This window comes from Maylandia zebra, linkage group LG7 (genome assembly GCF_041146795.1).
Source record: "Maylandia zebra isolate NMK-2024a linkage group LG7, Mzebra_GT3a, whole genome shotgun sequence".
Taxonomy (NCBI): domain Eukaryota; kingdom Metazoa; phylum Chordata; class Actinopteri; order Cichliformes; family Cichlidae; genus Maylandia; species Maylandia zebra.
Window position 1 is genome coordinate 28,283,108 of NC_135173.1, and position 22,422 is coordinate 28,305,529.

At 37.2% G+C, this 22,422-nt stretch overlaps 1 protein-coding gene across 2 annotated transcripts; it reads left to right on the forward strand.

The window, feature by feature from the left end:
- Positions 1 to 1,030: 1,030 nt before the first annotated feature.
- LOC101464518 (aminopeptidase Ey) lies at positions 1,031 to 22,062 on the forward strand. 2 transcript variants are annotated; one of them, XM_004556212.4, is made up of 21 exons: positions 1,031 to 1,339; positions 4,081 to 4,378; positions 5,895 to 6,037; positions 6,248 to 6,384; positions 7,791 to 7,917; positions 8,980 to 9,134; positions 9,557 to 9,670; positions 9,763 to 9,906; positions 9,991 to 10,056; positions 11,543 to 11,608; positions 11,841 to 12,013; positions 12,198 to 12,274; positions 13,396 to 13,529; positions 13,620 to 13,675; positions 14,986 to 15,133; positions 15,223 to 15,314; positions 15,668 to 15,775; positions 17,818 to 17,988; positions 18,077 to 18,217; positions 19,085 to 19,166; positions 20,933 to 22,062. In XM_004556212.4, the coding sequence occupies exons 1-21, from the start codon at positions 1,045 to 1,047 to the stop codon at positions 21,089 to 21,091; spliced, it is 2,886 nt and encodes a 961-aa protein (XP_004556269.1). In that variant the 5' UTR covers positions 1,031 to 1,044; the 3' UTR covers positions 21,092 to 22,062. The 2 variants fall into 2 exon arrangements, with proteins under 2 accessions (XP_004556269.1, XP_076742293.1); XM_076886178.1 differs by lacking the exon at positions 1,031 to 1,339 and adding an exon at positions 2,611 to 2,753.
- Positions 22,063 to 22,422: the final 360 nt, after the last annotated feature.

The following is a 22,422-nucleotide window of genomic DNA, read 5'->3' on the forward strand; positions in this document are numbered from 1 at the left end:
GCAAACTTTCTTGTAGTATGTAGTATGGCTTAGTGTACTATGTCTGTCTTTTATTTGTAAGTAATGCAAATGTAGTTCCAAAACTTTTTTCACTGTGACTGGATGGCAGCTTTAAACATCTAACCTTATTTTGCATGCCTCAGTAATATGTTCTGGGCTTTAAGTTAGAAGTGCGGTAAAGTTATGTTGAAACATGGTAAAATATCAATACCAACAAATAGTGCGTTTCAGTGATCTTTATGAACTTTATGTTCTAACATGGATTTGACATACTCAGAATAAAAACTTAAAAATTTCAATATGTTCTTTCTTTTCATTAAATGCAAGAGCAAATATCAAAATCAATTCTCATCAGAAAACATCAGAAACAGTAATATTTTAAATATGACTGAGTGAGCAACAATCAAATGTAATCATCCTGAGGTAACTGAGAGGCTTTCTTGAGTTTTGTTTCTTCCAAGAAAAGTCTGCTCTATCCTCAGCAGATGACATTCACAGCAAAATCTCCAGTGTTAAATTAACACTAGAGAGTGTCTATATGGGTGCACACCTCTGAGTGTTAAATACAACACTGTTGAGTGTTAAATTAACACTTTTGACAGTGTTATATGTTTAAAAGTAACCTAGTCAGTTTTGAAGATTAACAATGGCTAACACTGAGCAGTGCTGATTTTCTAACACTGGAATATTTCTAACATTTTGAGTTATTTTCCAGTGTTAGAAAATCAGCACTGCTCAGTGTTAGCCATTGTTAATCTTCAAAACTGACTAGGTTACTTTTAAACATATAACACTGTCAAAAGTGTTAATTTAACACTCAACAGTGTTGTATTTAACACTCAGAGGTGTGCACCCATATAGACACTCTCTAGTGTTAATTTAACACTGGAGATTTTGCTGTGTTGGTATTTACAATGCTATTGTTAATGTATCACCTGTTATTGCAAATGGGAGGAGAAATGCTACCCACAGCTACATATCCAAGTTCACCTTCCACCTCTGAATTCAGTGTCTGAGTGTGGGGCTCCTGGGTAGGCAGGCAACATGGGGAAAGGTTTCTTTATTAGTAAAACTGTTGGGATTTTGGGGATCATCGCAGGTGTGGGAGCCTTAGCCACTATCATAGCTTTGTCAGTTGTTTACTCACAGGAAAAGGGGAAAAACAATAATCAAAATGAAGAACAAACAACCTCCAAACCCCCTACCACAACACCCATTCCATCCAATAAACCTTGGGACAAGTATCGGCTGCCCAAGAACCTGGTGCCAGAGACATATAATGTCACCTTATGGCCAAGACTGACTCCAGACCCAACAACTGGTCTTTACACCTTCTTAGGTAAGGCTTTATGAGTACTTTTCTCTCTTTCTCTGTAATGTTCATATAATAGACCCTCCCGGTATCAGCAAGAACTAAAGCCAGAGGGTGTTTACCAGCATTGTTCTCAGAGGTAGAAGTATGATTGTAATGCTTTTTATTAGTTTTCCAAGGGATGACTGAAAATGTATAATGTAGAACAGACAATAGAATGAATAACACTGATCACACTTGAAATGTCTTTGAAGAGTTGATGAGAGTTGTTGAATCCATTCTAAGCCCAACTAACAGTTGCGCACTGTATGGAACAGAAATTAAGCAAAATATTGTTAAGCACAAATGAAGCACATTTTAATGGTAAACTGTGTTGGAAAAACAGGTTGCAGTTAAACAACAGAGACAGCAATACTTACAGTAACAGGAACATTTGAGGTGGAAAGGCTTAGAATGCTATAGTGAAATATGCATGCAGTTTTGATATAGTTAAAGCAATGGTAAGTCCAGGTGGCTTTTAATTTAAAACTTCAAAACCAAGTCAATGGAGGGGAAATTTGGCTTCTTTTAACATCAGATTTCAACTTAAGCTCAACACTTTCAGCCTGTGGTGCTCCAACAATGAATTGTCAGAAATTGTCAAAAATAAATGTGCTGAACGTGAATCTAAATGTGGACTTGAATTAATCAGAAATAGTTTTTAAGCACGGTGGCATGGTCATGAGCACTGTTGCCTCACAGTAAGATGGTCCTGAGTTAAATTCCACCATCAGGCCGGGGTCTTTCTGTGTGGTGTTTGCATGTTCTCCCCGTGTTTGCGTACCCTGGCTTCCTCCCACAGACTAAAGACATGCAGGTAGTAGGGACAGGTTAACTGGAATCTTTAAATTGCCCGTAGGCAGTGTTGGGGAGTAACGGAATACATGTACCGCCGTTACGTATTTTAAATACGTAATGGCGGTACAGTTACCGTTAGAGTTACCGTTTAAAAGGGTGGTATTTAGAATACAGTTACTTTGTTGAAATGAATGGATTACATTTTTCATAAGGCTATGCCCTCTTTATTTTTGCTTTCCACGCTGGTGGAAACCCAAACAAAACGTGCATTAAGAGGCTCTAATGCCTGTGGCCCATGTCACCTCTACTTCACGTCATTACATAATGACGTGAAGAAATATTTTTTAAAATTATTCACAAAAATGATTTAATATGAAGGCAATATGCAGTGTGTTACAGGCATAGCCCTAAAGAATGTAGCATCATGGGCAGTGTAGTCCGTGCTGCAGGGAGAATGGACTGCCAAACCCGTTATGTGTCTGTGAGCGAGGGAGAGAGAAAAAGTCGGAAAGTACATGCTGTCACTGAGCAAAAACGGGAGCTGGAAGCATGGAAATATAATAATAACCACTGCAGCCAAGAAGAGTGCCTGACGAGCCCAGTTGTAAGTAAGCTATTAAGACTCGACTGTACACCGTGTTCGTGTTTTCCTCCGAAACAATGAGTTTCGTTGGAGCAGCCTTTCAACGCCTCTCTCTGTCTCTCACTAGCAAAGTTGACACAGAAAACAAAGTAAAGCTAGTTTTCAGCTACACGGAACCCGACGTATTAGCCAGAGGTCCCTTTACTACGGTTCGGAGCCGCGGACCTGTTTTATATATGCGCGGAATAGTTTTCTACGAGATCGCTGCAAAAAGTGCAGCCTTACTTAATGTCCACCTACTGTTACTCATTCTACGCTAAGATTTAAAAATCTAGTTGGTATTGGTATGGCGAGTAACCTTTAGTAACAGTAATAAATCACACAGCAATAGTACATTCACGTTGTTGTAAAAAGCATGATAATATATTAAGTAATCCAAAGTATTCAGAATACGTTACTGTCATTGAGTAACGTAACGGAATACGTTACAAAATACATTTTGGGGCATGTAATCTGTAATATGTAGTGGAATACATTGTAAAAGTAACCTTCCCAACACTGCCTGTAGGTATGAATGCGGGAGTGAATATGAGTGCGAATGGTTGTTTGTATCCTGCGACAGACTGGTGACCTGTCCAGGGCGTACCCTGCTTCTTTTCCTAAGACAGCCCCCCAACTCTGAATAGGATAAGCAGAAGCGAATGGATAGTTTTTAAGCCACAAAACGATTTGTCTTACATTATGCTGTCCTTTAGAAACACAAAAGACAAATACAGTTTGAAGTAAAAAAAAAACTTTTAAAAAGTATTAAAAACTAAATTAGTTTGAATTTATATGACACCAACTCAGTGCTGCTATTTTTTAAATTACTCTTACATGTGTATTTGCAAAAATTAAAAACACATTAAAAGCTTGAGTTTGACCTTATAACTATCACACCTATGATATTAAAAACTGTTACTGAAAAACAGTTCTCATCTCTTATAAAAGTTTAGATCTGATCACACAAGTGAGAAAATTAAATGTAACAATAGTAAACAACAGAGAATGAAGAAAAATAAATAAAGCATCTGAAACTTAAAGTCCTTTTTAGGTGTGCAGCCAATTGTTTTTTTTCAGTGTGCTGTTTAAATATTCTATAGTGGCACGAGAGTTATGGTGTTTTTAAAGTTGGACTAAAGTGTATTAGCTAGGGATTGCTAATAGCATTACCTGATGCAACTGAGTTTATATTTTTTGGCAACAAAATCATGGATTGGATAAACCGGTCACATGTGACTCCAAATAATGTGAAGGTTTCTACGTTTAAACAACTGATTAAACTGCACATTATTTCTTGGTGTTTCAGGCAGTTCCGTTGTGGACTTTGAATGTGTGGAGGACACTGACCTGATTCTTATCCATTCTAATAAATTGAATTACACCAAGTTTGAGAACCAGTTGGCAAGACTCATGTCAGTGAGTAGTGTTGAAGCCCCCGCAATCAAGTCCTCCTGGCTCCAAGGTGTCACACAGTACCTGGTCCTGGAGCTGGATGGTACACTGAAAAAGGGACACAAGTATCGCCTCTACACTGAATTCATTGGAGAACTAGCTGATGACCTTGGAGGCTTCTACAGGAGCGAATACATGGATGGAGAGAAAAGGTAAGTGTATATAGTGTCAACAAACCTGGAACATATCAACATAGGTAACAATGAAAATAGCAAAAAAGAGTATGTCTTTAATAATTACATTTTTGTTTGAATCATTTAGTTAATCTCTGTCCAAACTTCAACCACATCTAGAACAACTACAAAATAGTTGTTAAAATCAACGGTTACAGTTTGACAATTATTTCAATAATGAATTGATGAATACTATCATAAATTAGCGGAAAATTCCCACAGTACATACTTTTATATCTTTTGTTTGACAAAGTGTCGGAAAATAAGAATTTTACTGTCTTACAAGCAGAGATGGGCAGTTACTGTAATCCAATTACTTTTTTCAAATAACGAGTAAAGTAAGGGATTACTATTGCAAAAATTAGATTACCATTACTTTCCCGTAGGAACGCTGCGTTACTGCGTTACTAAAACCATGATTTTTTTTGCGAGAATGTCTCATGACAGTGACGTAAGTGCGACGTTCATGACAACAGCTGTGTGCAGATCAACAATGGATAATATATCGAGTGCGGGAGAGAGTATGAGCTTGCAGCGTTTAAAGCGTGGAAGCACTGACCTTACTTTGAGTTTAATTCCATAAAAAGTGACAAAAACATTAGCGTCCATCGTGCGTGGGAAGAAAACTTCTTTTTACAGCGAAAAAAACTCCTAAACTTCCAAACAAGCACAGAGTGCGCTACGAGGTAATGGGAAACTCACAGAGAAACTCGCGGATTCTTCAACTGACCGCGGCACACCTGCACCAGGGTAAACCTCCGCCTACCCCACACCTGCTTTACAGGTGAAAATAGAGCAATAGGACCGCTAGTCTTTGATTTTATTTATTTTCTGCTGTGTTTCACTTGCATCTATTTGAAAGAGTGAGTGTAAACACAAAAACATTTTATTTTATGTGCTGGAATGTGCAGAAAATAGGTTTAAATGTTAAACTAATTTCTTCCAGTCAGAGAATGGTGCATATAATTAAACTTTTGCTTGATGCATAAAGTTAAAAGATTAAAACTAATAAAACAAGTTTTAAAAAGAGACTTTTCCATTTGATTACATTTTGTATGATGGATTATGTAGAAAAAGTAGAATTGGGCTGAAGATCTATCACTTTATCACCTATTCAGGGGTTGTAAATCGTGTTTTTAAAAAGTAACTAAGTAACTAAGCAATTAATTACTTTTGAAAATAAGTAATTAGTAAAGTAATGGGATTACTTTGGGGGGGAGTAATCAGTAATTAGTTACTGATTACTTTTTTCAAGTAACTTGACGCGAACTTGACCAATGTCAAGTACTGCTTACAAGATAAGAAAAGTTGAGGACTTTGGTTGAAATTACTAGTTTTTATGTTGTTGTTATTATTTTGCTTATATAGGCCAACTAGGTTTTGGGCATATAGCTATTACATCTTCTGGATTTTGGAGAACCTTCATCCAACCATTTTGTTTAAATTGTGTAGCACCTTCTTTACACACAAGGCTAATTTATCTTCTTCTTGTCAGGGTCATGGCTACCACCCAGATGCAGCCTACAGATGCTAGGAAATCTTTCCCTTGCTTTGATGAGCCAGCTATGAAAGCTTACTTCTTCATTACGCTGATCCACGACCGTGGAACTACAGCCCTGTCCAATGGCAAGGACATAGGTTAGTTTGAGAACAGAGCAGGTATTTTTGTTTTAAAAATTGATGTCACTACATAGTTAAATATTGAGGATGTAACACATAGTTAAACAATAAAATATGACAACAACAATATAAAAACACTTTGTGTCTAGTCAGTAAAATGGTAAGAAGTGGAAAGCAATCAAATAAAAATGTTACCTCTTTATTTTATTTTATTTTAATTATTTTCAGAAACAACTGAAATCAACCATGATGGCCAGGATCTGCTTAAGACAGTTTTTGAGCGAACGGAGAAAATGTCGACTTACTTGCTGGCATTCATTGTCAGTGACTACGACAGTATTGGTAACAGCATTGATGGCGTTGAGGTAATTGTTGTCCCATAGTAATTTTGACATTCTTTAATCAAAGTGGTTTGATTTCCAAGAAACTTTCACACGTGGATTTCAGTAATTTTCACAGTTGCCTTTTCTTCCGATCAAGTAGAGCAAATATGTTATTAGTAAAACAGAAAACTAATTAGTAAAAGTTTCTTGTGCTCATCCAACTGAAGATACAGAAAATTTAAAGGAACAATTTAATCAAGTAAATAGCATCAAGTCAATTTAACATCTGGCCCCCAGGAGGCCCCAGAGGCTGGGCAGGCTCGGCTGAGCCCGGAGCAAGGCAGGAATGAGAACCTCTGGGGGTCAACTAAGACCTTAAACTTGGTCTCTGGCCATGATCCGGGCAGAGTTTCTGTCTCAAGGGAGCCCTGTTCAGCCAAACAACAAACAGTCCCAGAATAAACAGTCTTGAAACACACAGTCTTAGGAGTCTTGGGAGTCAGCTCACTAAAATCAGACTTTTTCCTGGCAGTATTAGCTGGCTGGGACACAAAACAATCAGGACCTGATACAGAATCCCAACAAACAAAGACATGCTCAGAAATAAAAGACTGAGATGGAAATCATCAACTAATAAATGGTAAAATGGTAAATGGCCTGTTTTTGTATAGCGCTTTACTAGTCCCTAAGGACCCCAAAGCGCTTTACACATTCAGTTATTCACACATTCACACACTGGTGATGGCAAGCTACATTGTAGCCACAGCCACCCTGGGGCGCACTGACAGAGGCGAGGCTGCCTGACATTGGCGCCACCGGGCCAGTGTCAGGTTGGTCTCTACCCGCATACATAAAATACAATTAGACAGAACAGCGATGTCCATCTTGAGGGCTGTATTCCTGAGTGGCGGGGCAACCTGGTGGCTTCCACAAACCAGTGCCCACACCTGTATATTTTTAATGGACTCATTCTAAGTTCACATAAGTGAACACATAAGACATAAGTCAGACTAATAATGCATATTTTTCAGTTCAACATTATTATTTTTTTCTTATAACTGCAAAAAAAAAATATTGACGGTACGTCTTGATGCATGCTCATGATGATGAAGGAACTGACCTCCCAGCCCTTTGTTCCTTCAGTGGGCTGGTTTCAGTCATGATGCAGATGTACTGTTTATAAGATGAAACCTGCAGTCAGCAAGTGAAGAAGTCACTTGGATGAGTCACGAAACATTTCTCCCACTGAAAACATTACGTCCAGATGAACAGAATCAACTTTTGGAGATGATTGACTGTACTTTTAAGATCATGGTGCCTAGACTGTACCCTGTACTCTTTCTATAGATTTAAACTATTTGAAATACAAGTGTATAGAATAATGTTATTTTGCAAAGTGGTGTAAAGTGTTTTTCAATTTTATTTTATTTTGTGTAATCTGGGTTTAGATCCGCATTTTCGCCCGGAGGTCCGCCATTGCAGCTGGTCAAGGACAGTATGCCCTTAACAAAACTGGACCAATCCTTAAATTCTTTGAGCAGTATTACAATGCCACGTACCCTCTACCCAAGTCTGGTAAGACCACCACACAATTAGCTAGACATCTACATGCCTGCACGTTTACTACTGCACACTTTTTAGCTTCACTGTATCATGAGTCAGCACAGCTGTCCTGATGCACCAGCATGGATTTCTCAAGTCTATGAAATCTTAATCTCATATCTATTATGTACATTTAATTTGATAAAAGTCTATATTTAATAAGTAACAATACTAACATATCAAGTACTAAGTGAATACCTGATCTGAGGCCTTGTCATGAAGTGACTTTATATTTCTTGCTTGTCATAAGTGACTAAACTCAAATCAAAGACTGTGAGGGCAAGAAAACCTATCCTATAGTGACATTAAATGACCATAAGCAAAATGCAACAGCATCACAGTTTCTGTTAGTGTACAAAAAAACACACCATAAAAATGCCTTATCTTTATGGTGTCCTGATTGAAGTTCATTTTGTTCATTAATAAATGCACCTAAGTCTCTGCTCACATGTAAAGTGGGGACATGTGTCTACTCATTGTACTGATCTAATCTTAGATCTCAGATCAGTTTTTGGTCTCATGTTTATTGGCATCATGTGTATGTTTATGGCAAAACTGTAAAATATATAGTTTTATTGCCCAAGACCTTGGCTGCAGCATCCAGTCAGCTCCATTATGTTCTTATCATACGCACATCTTTCAGTTGTGACTTTTTATGACCTGTTATGAGAAGGTCATCTTCATTATCAATTATTAACAGGTAAAATGTGATTCTTCATTGTTATATAATCTTAGCCTGTCCTATGTTGCAGGCCAAGATTTGATGTACTCGCACTTATTTTATTTGACATTTTATTATGCATATATAAACTGATATTTATGACACCTTTGAAACTTTTATTTACGTGATTATAGGTACTTTTAACTAAGTAGGATGTTAATCAATTTTTTTTTTTTACCCATAGTGGATTAAATTGACACCGTTGCACTGTGACTGGGTAAAGGTTTTAAGCACTTCTGCTGTTTTAAACTGGTAACCTCTTTCACTTCAAGCAACTAATCAGCCACATTAACATAATCTCTGTCCTAACACAGATCAGATAGCAATCCCAGACTTTAATGCAGGGGCCATGGAAAACTGGGGTCTGATCACATACCGGGAGACAGCTCTACTGTACGATGAAGCATTCTCCTCCAACTCCAACAAGGAAAAGATCGCTACGATCATTGCTCATGAACTGGCTCACATGGTGAGTTTCAAGTCCTGGAAATAAAGTTTAAGAGGATTCTTGAGATGCTGAATATAGGCAGTAATTAAGTTTTAAGTGCTTTGGAAAACATTCATGTCAACTCTCAGGGCCCCCGAAAGCAATTTCAGATATAGTTCCAAGTAACTGGTAACTGGATATATATTATATAGTTGATATTCTGGATATATAGTTTTACTTTTTACATACTTTTCTACTCTACCTGAGCACATACAGCTTGGCTGATTCACCCATTCACACCCATTCATATGTCATAGAAAAGGGTTGAAGTCCCAGAAAATAACTTCAAGATGAGACTTAAGTGAATAAAAAACTTCAAAAAAACAAATTCTATTCACTTCTTTGTAAACTAGTTCAAATGCATGAGTCAATTCTCACATTTTTTTTCTGAACTGTCCCTCTAGTGGTTTGGTAATCTGGTGACACTCAGATGGTGGAATGACTTGTGGCTGAATGAAGGCTTTGCATCCTATGTTGAGTACTTGGGAGCAAATAATGCTGAACCTGAGTGGAATGTGGTAAGAATTTCATTAACACCAAATTGTTTTGAATGTAAGTATTGGTGCTCGACAAAGTTGTTAAGTATACAGTCTCATTTGTTTTATAATAGACAGACCTCATCGTGCTTGGTGACATTCATAGGGTGTTTGCTATTGATGCTCTGGCTTCTTCTCACCCTCTGTCATCTAAAGAAGAAGATATCCAGACGCCAGCACAGATTAGTGAGCTGTTTGATGCTATTTCATACAGCAAGGTAAAGCATGCATAGACTCTCAAAACCATGAAAACAAAAAGCAAAAAACAAAAAAACCTAACAGTGTGTTTTTTTCCTCATCAGGGAGCATCTGTCCTCAGGATGTTGTCAGATTTCCTCACTGAAGATGTCTTCCAGCTGGGACTGAGGGTAAGGACCACAATATAACAGAACACAGTGTGCTACTATGAAGGTGAGTCCACCAGCCAGTCATCCTTGCAGAGGTTTTTGCTGTAACAACAGGACAATATCTACATTGTTTTAAAAATGTACCAGAAGAAGACTAAAAGAACTGCACTGCCTCAGTTAAGGTCAGTGTTCATAGATCAACAAGAAGGAGTAAATAAACACCATATCAACAGTTAAACATCTTGCAGACGACCGCTGTATGCAGAAGGTGATCACCAGCTCAGTCATGCTGGTTACCACGATTGTTGCAAAAGCACAAAACTTCTCGCTCAAATAATTATTTAAACGTTCACTGCAATAGTGAAAGTCCCTTGTCCAGTTTCTGCACATAACAAGCAAGATACTAGTGATGAAAGCTTTTTACTTCCTCTGAGAGAGTATATACACTTGTTTCTTTAACCATAGTTTCCATAATTTATCTTATCTACATGAGGTTTAGTAGGTTTTTGAGTATGATTTAGGAATACTGTGTGTCCAAAATGGGTAACAACTTAATGGTATGTGGTAAGCGGTCACATGTCTGCCAAACCTCTATAAAGGTTTTGTTTTGTGCAGCCACATGTGGAGTTGTATCTGTTCAGCCCACCTACTCTCCATTTCCACCTCACAGACACTCCAACTTTCCAATCCAACTTTATTTATAGAGCACTTTATAAACAACATGGTTGACCAAAATGCTTTCCAGTAAAAAACAGTGAAAAAAGTTTAAAATCTTACATTAAACACACAAAGAAAATTAAATAACAATAGAATAAATAAACAAATAAATGAAAAAAAATGATAGAAATGAATCAGTAAAGTAAAGAAGATTAAAAGCGACCAAAAACGGACTAAAACTGACTACAAGCCGACTCTGGTACTACTCCTAAAATGCCTTGGAAAAAAAGGTGTGTATTTAAAAGTGATTTGAAATTTTCAAGAATTTGGGCCAGTCTAATATGGAGGGGCAACTTATGGACACTTCAGTAATAGTCCAATCCAAGCATCAGTCTTCATCTTCACCACCTCCAGCGTGTCAACTCTGGGGGGCCCTGTCCTAAATCTTATCATCGCTGGGTTTCCATTCTGCCATGATGGGTCTTCAGAGTCTAATCACCAAATACATGAATGTTTATATCTCAGTAAATCATGTTTAATTCTTCCAAGCAATCTCTCCTTATTGAAATGCTTTTATATATTCTTAAACAACCCATTCATACACCAGTTATCTTTCTCAAATTACAAATTACAATTTGTCCAATGATGAGTGAGAAATATAAATAACCTAAGAAATCATATCCTGTCATCTGTGAAAAGGATATCCCTTTCAAGGAAAGAACTTGGAGGACATTGTAGCGAAATGTTGAACACTTGTACAATTTTTTGGAAACTTTTGCTAACACAGTAATCCCTCATTTATCCAAAGCAGTGTGTCTGACATATCTCTGTTTACTGTTTTTTTCTGCAGTCCTATCTGAGTGCATTTAGCTTTGGGAATGCAGTCTACACAGACCTTTGGTATCATCTGCAAAAGGCATGTTATCATCTCTCTGCTCTTTTTATTTGAATATTTAGTTTAAGATCTCTTTTTTTTTCTAGTGCTTTCGAAACATCAGAAAGGATCAGCTGTATATATATATATTCATACACACACACACACACACACACACACACACACACACACACACACACACACACACACACACACACACACACACACAAACCATATTTACTTTATCTTTTTGGATTTTTTGGGACCTTCACAGGCTGCTGATTCTAGCAAGTTAGAGCTTCCTGATACTCTCGATAACATAATGAACACCTGGGTGCTGCAGATGGGCTTTCCTGTGGTTACCATTAACACTGGGACTGGAAGTGTTTCCCAGCAGCACTTCCTTCTGGATCCAGAAGCTGTAGTCACAACTCCATCCCCCTTCAAGTATTTGCATTGCCTTTTTTATCTTTTCCTCCTAATATATCAAGTGAAGACCATATTCTTTATGCAGTTCTTCAATTTTTATTATTTTTAAATGGCAAAATGGTAACAGGCAGTTTTTAGTTAATGAAAAGCAAAATAAAGAAAAAGAAACTGCAGAAATAATGTTTCAAATGTTCTGCCGTAGTTATCAATGGATCATTCCAATCAAATGGATGATGACTGGAAATATGCAGAATCCACTGTGGCTAACATCCAAATCAGGTAGATAATCCATTCCCAGCTTAAGACTGCACATCATTTTCAAAATGTGGTGGTCCTCTGCAGTCCACCAATCTTTTAATCACAATCTTTCAATTATCACACAAGCATTTTCTAAGTATTTTTTCATCTTTGTGTTTTCACTGATTTATGTTCAACTTCTAACAATTTGCTTGTTGGAGTTGATTCTCCGTTAGCAGAAACCACTGAATAATTGGTTCTGTTTCTTTTTTACATGTAAATATTTACATTGACTCAAAATTTTGTATTTTTAAAACTATATTACCTTTAAATTCTTGTGGTCTCTCTATAGTACCTTAATGTCCCTGAGATAGAGCAAACAACATGATGGTGATTTTGTGTTCATAAATAAAACAGTTGCAGTCTGTTGACAGTTTAGAGAGTTAAAACTTGAACGTCATTTCAAATACACAAAGATCACAAAAAACACAATTCAAGCTCAAACTGCTGGGTCAAAAGACCCAGCACACTGACAACAGCTGAAACTTGGCCAAAACTGAGCTATATAACTGGACAATTGTCAAAAGCACAGCACCACTCTGTACTTTAATTAAGTAGTTTGTTTTTCTTTTTACTATTACTCCCTTCATTTTAAGGTAGTCACACTCTATAATGTAGGCCTAACAAAATCAAGATTTTTTTTATTTTCCTTCTTTTTGTACTGATTCAACCTGAGGACTATTAGAATTAAAAATTAGACTAAAGTTTGTATTTCCGTTGTCTAATATTATTTGATTATTACATTATTATAGCACAAGACTTAGCTTAGCTATTCACAAAAATAGCGGGTAGAACCATCCTCCAAAAAGCTGATTTTTACTTTCTTATGTTGAGCAAATTTCAAAGCCTGTACTTTTTTTACTTTTACTTGAGTAAAGTAGTTGAATCACTACTTCAACTTTTACTGGAGTATTTTTAACACTGGTATCTGTACTTCTACTTAAGTGCAGAATAGCTGTCCTTTTGCCACCATTAGCTCTTGCAGGATCTTAAGAGAACTGTGGATCATGAATACCTGCAACCCTCAATAAACTAAGGCAACTTTTTAAGAAAAGCTTACATTTATTTTATTCTTGTGCACCAACTTTGAGTTCTATTTCTAGAAACATCTGAAGCTATGAAAGCAACACAAGATCAGTGGGTGCTAGCCAATGTCAACATGGTTGGTTACTACAGGGTCAACTATGATGATGACAACTGGGCCAAACTCTTAGATGTTCTGCAGAGTAATCATCAGGTAAGACAGAGGAGCCCAACACACAGTCATTATCAGTGATTATCAGTGATTGTAAACGTGTTTCTTGATGTTTCCTGATGTTTCTTTAAGCTCATTCCACGGATCAACAGAGCTCAGATATTGGATGATGCCTTCAATCTGGCCAGGTAAGTTTGCAAGTGTTGTCTCACATGTACATGATAACTGTTATAATTCCGAAATGTACACTGCTGTGAAAAACTATTTACTTCTGTTCCAGCTTTGTCACTTCATGATCATTCAAACGTGAATCAACTGCGATACTTTGATTAAATACATTATTATTATAAGTTCAATTTCACTAGCCTGATTATTAACAGACATGTTTAAATGATATATCAATTAGACAGATGTCAGATGTCATTTACTCTAGAAAGAGTTACAAAACCGTTTCTAAGGCTTTGGGACTCCAGTGAATCACTGGGAGAGCCATTACCCGCAAATGGAGAAGACATGAATAATTGTCTTTTCTAAAGGGAATGTTTGATATATGTGAGGGACACTTCCCTCAGTCCATCACCATGGAGACCACTGTTGCTTTTGCCTTCCACATTCTCTCAGCCCTTGCTATTTCTTGAGCTTCTCGTGTTCAGTCTTCCTAATGTTGCTGGAATAGCTACATCTATCACTACAGCCATTTCTGCTTGTCTGACACAACTATTTCTAATCAGTTAGCCATCACCAGGCTATAAATAGAGTATAACAGGTCATCTAGTAATCAAAGGGTTGGTGGTTTGATCCCTTGCCACCCTGCATGCATAATATTCTTGGGCAAGGTACTAACCTCAAGTTGCTCTCCACTGCATTCATTCGAGTATGTGAATATTAGATAGAAAGCACTTACATAGAAAAGGCATAGAAAAAGTGCTTTGTGAATTAGTTAAGTAGCTTAAAGTGCTTTGAGTGCTGATGTAGAGTATGAAACCACTTTATAAGAACCAGTCCATTTACCATTTTATTTATTTCAGCTTTTTTATACCGGGATCAATATGACCTCAGTATGGCTTAATTATTTACAATATTAAAAAATAATATTTTCTTGAAATTACTTAATTGAATACCAGAGTCAGGCTGTTATGTAATTATACTTTGGATGAAATCTGCAAGTTGATTAAACAATAAAACTTGTGCACATTCTATAACTATAATAATAATTGTAATCTATTTTTCATATGGTGACATTAAAGTGGTAACAGCGATACTATGAGAAGAATTAAGCCCTACTATTATTCTTATTCTGATATTACGAATTCTCTTGGGGTCCCCAGGGATCCCAGCCAGTTGTCCATGTATTTTAAATATGTTGGTAGGCTGTGGGTTTAAATACTTACCTATCAGATATTAATTAATAGTACTCGTGGTAATATCTTAAAATTATGACAATGGAAAACATGAACATGAAGTATCTGATAAATTTTTACTATATTCTACCTCTTAGAGCCAAGATAATTTCTACAGTGCAGGCGCTTAATACCACCAAATACCTGAGTAATGAGAGAGATTACATTCCATGGAAGGCAGCCCTTAACAACCTGGACTTTTTCTACCTCATGTTTGACCGCAGCGAAGTCTATGGCCCCATGCAGGTGAACTTCTTCCAACGACATATACATACAAAAGAAACAATACACAAATAAGTTGTCACATTTTCTGAGTTCTGTCTTTGTTGTTTCAGGATTATCTCGTGAAAAAAGTCTCCCCTCTGTTTGAATACTACAAGCAAATGACAGGCAACTGGAGCAAAGTTCCTGATGGACACATGGACCAGTGAGTGAAAACACATTTTAAGTTTTCAACATAAAGCTGCCACCAGTCTAAACTGCATTCATAAATCAGATAGATAGGTTAGACTTTTTCAATAAAACATAATTTATGTTGTGATGTAATTGTAGAAGTTGTTCTTTTCTGGACCCAGGATACAGTTTTTAAATGAATTATTTAAAATGTGTAATTCTACAAATTCAGTTCAGCACACGTGATAGCTGGAACTTAGAAACTCTGCTACTCAGCTTATATGATGTTGAACTCCGAAATATCTGTATTCATTATTCTTTGCTCTCCCCAGTTTTTCCCTAAAAGTTCTTGTCAATACTTCTGTTTTCTATTTGTCTATCCTGCAGGTATAATCAGGTGAATGCAATTAGCCTGGCTTGCAGGACAGGGTTGGAGGAATGCCAAAACCTGGTCATGACATGGTTTCAAGAGTGGATGGATACTGACACCAACAGGTGTGTGTCCATGTCAATTTTGGGGCCATATATATATATATATATATATATATACATATATATATGGAGGTGATTCCAGAATACTGGCAGTTCCTCAAGTAGAGCTGCTGTTGCAATGCAAGCAACATCTGCTCTCTAGACCTTTGTGAGATAGTCATCATAATGGAGGAAGGTGGGAATGGTTGAATTTGGCACCTTAACTCATCTCTTTCCCTAACCAGGCTCATCAGAGAAACAGTTCCAGCTTCTCGCCATACTTTTAGGAGATTGAGGTGATATACCAGTGTGGCTCCTCCCTTTTCATAGTCAGTGTCAGCCACCCCATGTTTGACCACAAAGGGTCCTTGGCACTTGGCAAGTAACCTTGAGCTAAAAGAAAGGAGCAATACAAGCACTTTACCTCGAGATGAGTTTTGCCCCTCTGTTGTACAGGGACTAATGATGTTCCTGGGCCTGGAGCTCTTGTGTTACTCCCCAATGTGTATAGCTTTGCTCTCAGGTCTAGAACATAATGAATTTCATTTTTAGCTCGGCTTGGACCTTGCTCACAGTTTTCTTTAATAAGGTCAAACGCACCCACACAAGTTCCTGACAAACAGTTAGTTAAAGGGAGAAAATCTCCCACTACAAACAAAATAGGGTCTAACCAGTGATCTCAACTGGGTTCATCCTCATGAATAGAAGTCTTATTCAGCCACTCTGCCAGCCTTTCAGTCTGACGGTGGTAGAACCTGGTCTGAATAGATGTAATAGCAGTAATTGGTACAGTTCTTTTAGTGTGTGAGACATGAACAAAGTGTCAGTTGGTAAACTGATGAGATCCATCCCAATGCACTCAAATGGCACCTCCTTTAAGGTAGGCACTAGTGGGCACAAGGGCACTTTTGAAATAGCAGCTAACACTCCAGGTAGGATGCACACCATTTGAACACATCCACATCCAGGCCAATAATATCAGGCCATGATTCACTCCAGTTTTATCATATCCCATATTCTCTGCCATGGGGTTATGATGAGCCACCGGGAAAATAATTTCTTGGTGGCTTTTTGGCACCAACAACTGGGTGTGTTCCTCTTTTGTGTGAGCGTCAGCCCATCTTTAATCTTTAATCAATACAAAATGCAGATAGATAAGCGCTGCATTAGGGTGCACCATATGAAGATCACTTTTTATCACTTGGTCAAAGGCTGGGTGTAGAGTTTTTTCACGAGACTGCTCTAGTGGGAAATCTCCTGTGGAGTGAATTACTGGAGCCATTGGTGCACAGTGGCTGCAACCTGGGCCCCTGGAGAGCAGGCACAGTTTGTGGAGCTGGTGGTATAAGAGCTACCACGATCTTTGGAGAGAGAGCAGAGAAAAGCAGAGAAAAGCAGAGAAAAGCAGAGAAAAGCATAGACAAGCGAGCCAGCTGGTGCCAGCAGACCCAGTCTGAGGTCTCTGCAGAGATCCCCTCTATGAACATTCACCTTGAGCACATATTAAAAACATAAAGACAGGATTATGAGATGTACACTCGTACAACATAGAGTCATACATGTCATATGAGTATACTGGGATGAAATCCTTGGTCCAGCTGTCAGAGTCTACAGTGGTGCAGTGAGTCCTGGGTTCCTCCTGGTGGACAACAATTCCCGAGTACGTATGCGAGCAGTACCAGGAGGATCAAGGAATCGATACCCATGATTAGGCCTCATGTTTGCCTGACATTAATCCAATAGAGCCAGGGATGAGCTTGTTAATAATCTGAAGGAGCACACATAGAAGCACATGAATAAGGTCATGTAGTGACTTTGGAAGTGTCCACACTTTAATCCTAAAGAAAATCTTGGGAGGGAGTTGAAGTTTCAAGTTCTGAAGCAGCAGCCAATAACATCACTTAAAATGAAACTATAAAAATTTCAGACAGTTCATTTCCTTTCCTTGTAATTAAGCACCCTTGTAAATTTGGCAGGGGGATCAAATAATTATTCCCCTTTAGTTTAAAGTAATACTCTGTATAATCTATGGTGTACTGAAGTCTAACAATATGCTCTTTTTCTAGGATCCACCCTAACCTGCGCTCCACTGTGTACTGCAATGCTATTGCAGCAGGTGGCAAGAAAGAATGGGATTTTGCTTGGTCACAGTTTATTAAGAATGACAGTACTGCTATTGAATCTGATAAACTTCGCTATGCTCTGTCCTGCACCAAACAACCTTGGCTGCTCAACAGGTACATTCATTGCTTTATTAATAAATATGCCACACTATGTAACTTAAAGTTACTATCTAGCACACATATTTACTCTGTGACTGTTCAGGTATCTGGAATACACTCTGGATCCAGACATGATCCGAAAGCAGGATGCCACCGCCACCATTGTCGACATTGCCAGTAATGTGGTTGGTCAGTCTCTGGCATGGGACTTTGTCAGGGCTCGATGGTCATACATCTTCAGTCAGTGAGTACAACATAACTCTAAAAAGGCACCCGAGTTTCATTTTAGGAAGGATAGTTTTTAATATGAAAAAAGAATTACAGTTTATCTTCAAAGTGACAATTTAAAAAAGGTTGCAACACATATATGAAGTGTTGTGTGTCATATCTATATGAACCAAAGAACACTTACAGCATAATCATAACATAATCTTTACATGATTGGACCCATAACTGATGCAACCATCAGTTGTGGATGCACTGTGGTTAGTGCACAGTGTTATGCTGGTGTGGGACTGATGATGGTTTTGTTTTCCATGTGATTCCAAGTTTTGGATTTAAAGCAGAGCCTGAACTGACTAGGAGACATTAGGAGAAACATCACCAGATATTTTATTAAAGTTGCTTAAAATGCCAAAGGGAAAGCAAATAATTTATTTCTCTCATAAGCAAAAAAGGAGTAACATGTCTCATACTTCAGTTTGTAGGGCTTCATAAGAGCCATTACTCTAAGCAAGATTATTATAAATCATTTCAGATAAATAGATTTCATCCCGCAAAATCATTAGTACGGTTTTCTTAAATTTCTTTTCTTTTCTTTCTTCTCTTCTTTTTTTTTCTCATAAATGGCTTGTATATGTTACAGTTTGGATAGAACTGCACTCTTAAATGATCAGAGTATTTAAAAAATATAATCTATTGTATACTCATTAAATATACAGTATATATACATTTGTAATGAATTATATGTAATTTATGAAAGCATGTAGAAATTCAGTAATTTCACAGATGATAATCACGTTCTCAATGAAAGAGAAGACCGTTCTTAAGTGACTTGGACTTTAATTTCTGCTAACTGATGTTTGCCTTCAACTGTGCTTCCCTCTCACAGGTATGGTGGTGGCTCATTCTCATTCTCCAACCTCGTAAACGGCGTCACCAAACGTTTCTCCACTGAATTTGAGCTTCAGCAGGTTAGATATTTCTTTGAAATGACTTTACCACAATGTGGTTTCCCTTTTGTTCATTTTGTTATACTACTTTTAAATGTAGATACTTTAAGCGTTATCAAATCTCAAGTCATCCTCTGGTCTCAAAATCTCAAATTTCAAGTATTGATTTCAAGCCTTCCCGACTTTACAAGATGTTAATTTAATCTGAACTGACTTGAACTAATAAGTTTGACAGGACAGGCATTTTACTGCTGTGTGATAGTGTTCTCATTACCAGTATTTGCACACCTCTGTTGCTTGTGAAGCTCGCACACAAGAATTTCATTCACATGTACTGTACCTGCACATGTGATGTGACAATAAAAGTGATTTGATTTGATTTGAAACCTAAAGACAGTGGTTTGGTTCTCATGGCCCTCCATAGCATCAAAGCACAGTGGCCTCCCATTGCTCCAGTATTCATAAGCACAATCACTTTCCCATCTTCTGAAAACACTTTTAACATAAACAGCATTAACATATACCTCTCATCATATCCTATTTGGATTTATTTAAATATTGACTGAAATCAGTTATGTTAAGCCCTAACTATTGGTAATCTTCAATCAGTCTGGACTGACTCATAGAAACAGACTGACAGAGGTTGACACAACAAAGGACACAGATACAGAGAATATATACACAGAGTGGACACACCAGGGAGCACAGCTGTGAAGAATAGAACTAACAAGACAAGGGATCCAAAACTGAACATGATACACACAAGAGAGAGGTCTAAGAAAATAAAACAGGAAGTAACACACACTGAGACCCAGATTAAGACGCATGAACTTGACAAAGAGACCGGAGCTACACAGAGACATGAGTGACTGGGGAGACACAAAGGGATACAAACATGGAGACAACCACTGTGATTACCACAGGAGACACTGAGTTAGTGGGGACAGGTTAATTGGAAACACTAAATTGCCCATAGGTGTGAATGGGTGAGTGAATGGGACTGCAATTGGTTGTCTCTGTCTGTGTGTTAGCCCTGCGACAGACTGGCAACCTGTTCAGGGTGTACCCTGCCTCTCGCCCTAAGATAACTGGGATAGGCTCCAGCTCCCCCCGCAACCTTGAAAACAAAAATAAATAAATAAAATTTTATTTATATAGCACCTCTTTATACAGAATCACAAAGTACTGCACGTAAGATAACAAGTCATAAAAGATAAAACAAACAATATAAAACGATAAGCGGAAACGAATGATTGGATGGATGGACACTGAGGACAGGACACAGAGGTGACAGACAGGGCACCAAAAGGAACTAACATAATCAAACAAGAAACCAAGAAATATGAATAAAAACAGATAAACAAGTAATAGGAAATCAGTACACAAAACCCTGAATATGATTTATCTCAAATGTCCAAAGAGAGAATCAGAAGTCCAGAACAAAACTCAAAAATACTTGGCCTGAGACTCAGGACTATGACAACTTTAACATCAACATGCAAGCAGTGCAGTCTTGTGCCATAACCAAGCTGCAATATTTGGTCAGTTTATAAAAAGTTGCAGTGACTGTGTGCAAGAAGAACATTCATCCAATAACAATAACAAAAGGTTTGAGTGTTTGTAGCATTTTATGAATGACAAACAACATGTCTCATTATTAAAATGTTGAAAAAAACATAATTGTAATATAACAAAAGAGATGAGTGATATGAACAAAGCCATGTATTTTCAGTATATGTATTTCTTTAAAACTACTCCCCTGATTTACATTGTGTCTGTTGCATCAGCTGAAGCAGTTCAAGGCTGACAATTCCGATGTTGGTTTTGGCTCTGGGACCTTAGCACTGGATCAATCCATTGAGAGAACCATCGCTAACATTAAATGGGTTGAAGAGAACAAGGAGAATGTTCTGGACTGGTTCACAACTGAAGCTAATGCCCAATGAAGAAGCTGTTTTTACTTTTTCATCACTCATTTAAAAATGAAAACAGAGGTTCGATCGACCTGAAAATGTTTATATTACATAATCACATGTGGAACAAAATCAGTTTACCGAACTTTTGCTAAACCTCGCTTTGATAAAAGTTGAACTAGAAAAAATAGATACTTTAAATATTATGATAAATTAAATTGATACATTAAGTACTTAAAAGGTACTTACATCAGTTATCTTTGAGGTTTTATACTTTCTAGAATCATTATTTTACAGTGTCACAAAAGCCTTAAGTTTGTGTCAGCGTCTACTGTTTCTGTTTTTTATATATTTAATACCAGGATTCTCCAAACCTTTATTCTTTTCTTTTTCTTCTTACTTTGGGATGTAAAACTTTCAAGAATATATGTTTAAAAATGTTTAAATGTTTAAAAATTATAAGCCTATCTGTTTTGTTCTTCATATAAATAATTTCCCCCAGGGATCAATAAAGTATTCTGATTCTGATTCTGATTCTGATATTTATTTGAACAGTCTCAAACACAAATTTGACAAAAGAAAGCTTAAGTTACTTCTAATTTTGCAGATTTTTAAAATAGAAAAATGTATATGAAGTGCATTTAATTGTTAAACCTTTTATGTTACAATTTGGAATGGATTACGACTTTTGAGTCCAGAAATGTTTTCACTGCTTTAAGAAAAAGTTTTAGACTCTTGCGTATGAAAACCAAGTCTGTATCTTCTTAAAAATAATTTTTATACATGAGTAGAGAGGAAAAAACTGTAAAGATGTCAGATTTTCATAGAGTAGACTACTGAAAATGTGATCATTTTTCCTCTTAATGGTGAATATATGTAGTGTAACTTTACTGGACTATATAGCGTGTTCTCAGATTGTATCTTTCTTTCTTTGTCTTTTTTCTGATTCATAAAGTTTCATAAGTGTCATTTTGCATTTCTCCACTTCAGCAATTTTCAAATAAATCTTTCACCTTTGATTTTTCTGTCTGAACACTTTTATTTCTGTTCATTAGGGAAAATCAGTAACGTTTGATTAAAGTTTTTTTTTTTTTAAGTCTAAAAACAATAGTGGTTTTATTCACTGGTTACACACACACACACACACACACACACACACACACACACACACACCTTTTTTTTACATTCTGTCAATGCTTCACTGTGTTGTGTTCGTATTGTTCTGTTCTGTCTGGTGTTGCATTGGTTTTTGCAATTTTTTCACAGTTGCACTATGTAATCCTGTGTTGATCTTCTTTTATATGTAGCACCATGGTCTTGGAGGAACGCTGTCTCGTTTCACTGTGTACTGCACATGTGTCAAA

What these genes read in the sequence shown, in the direction of transcription:
- LOC101464518 (XM_004556212.4), top strand. Translation starts at nt 1,045, where the DNA reads ATGGGGAAAGGTTTCTTTATTAGTAAAACTGTTGGGATTTTGGGGATC. An exon ending in GTACCCTCTACCCAAGTCTG is followed by an intron (nt 7,918 to 8,979) that starts GTAAGACCACCA and finishes GTCCTAACACAG; the next exon opens with ATCAGATAGCAATCCCAGAC. An exon ending in TTTGGTATCATCTGCAAAAG is followed by an intron (nt 11,609 to 11,840) that starts GCATGTTATCAT and finishes GGACCTTCACAG; the next exon opens with GCTGCTGATTCTAGCAAGTT.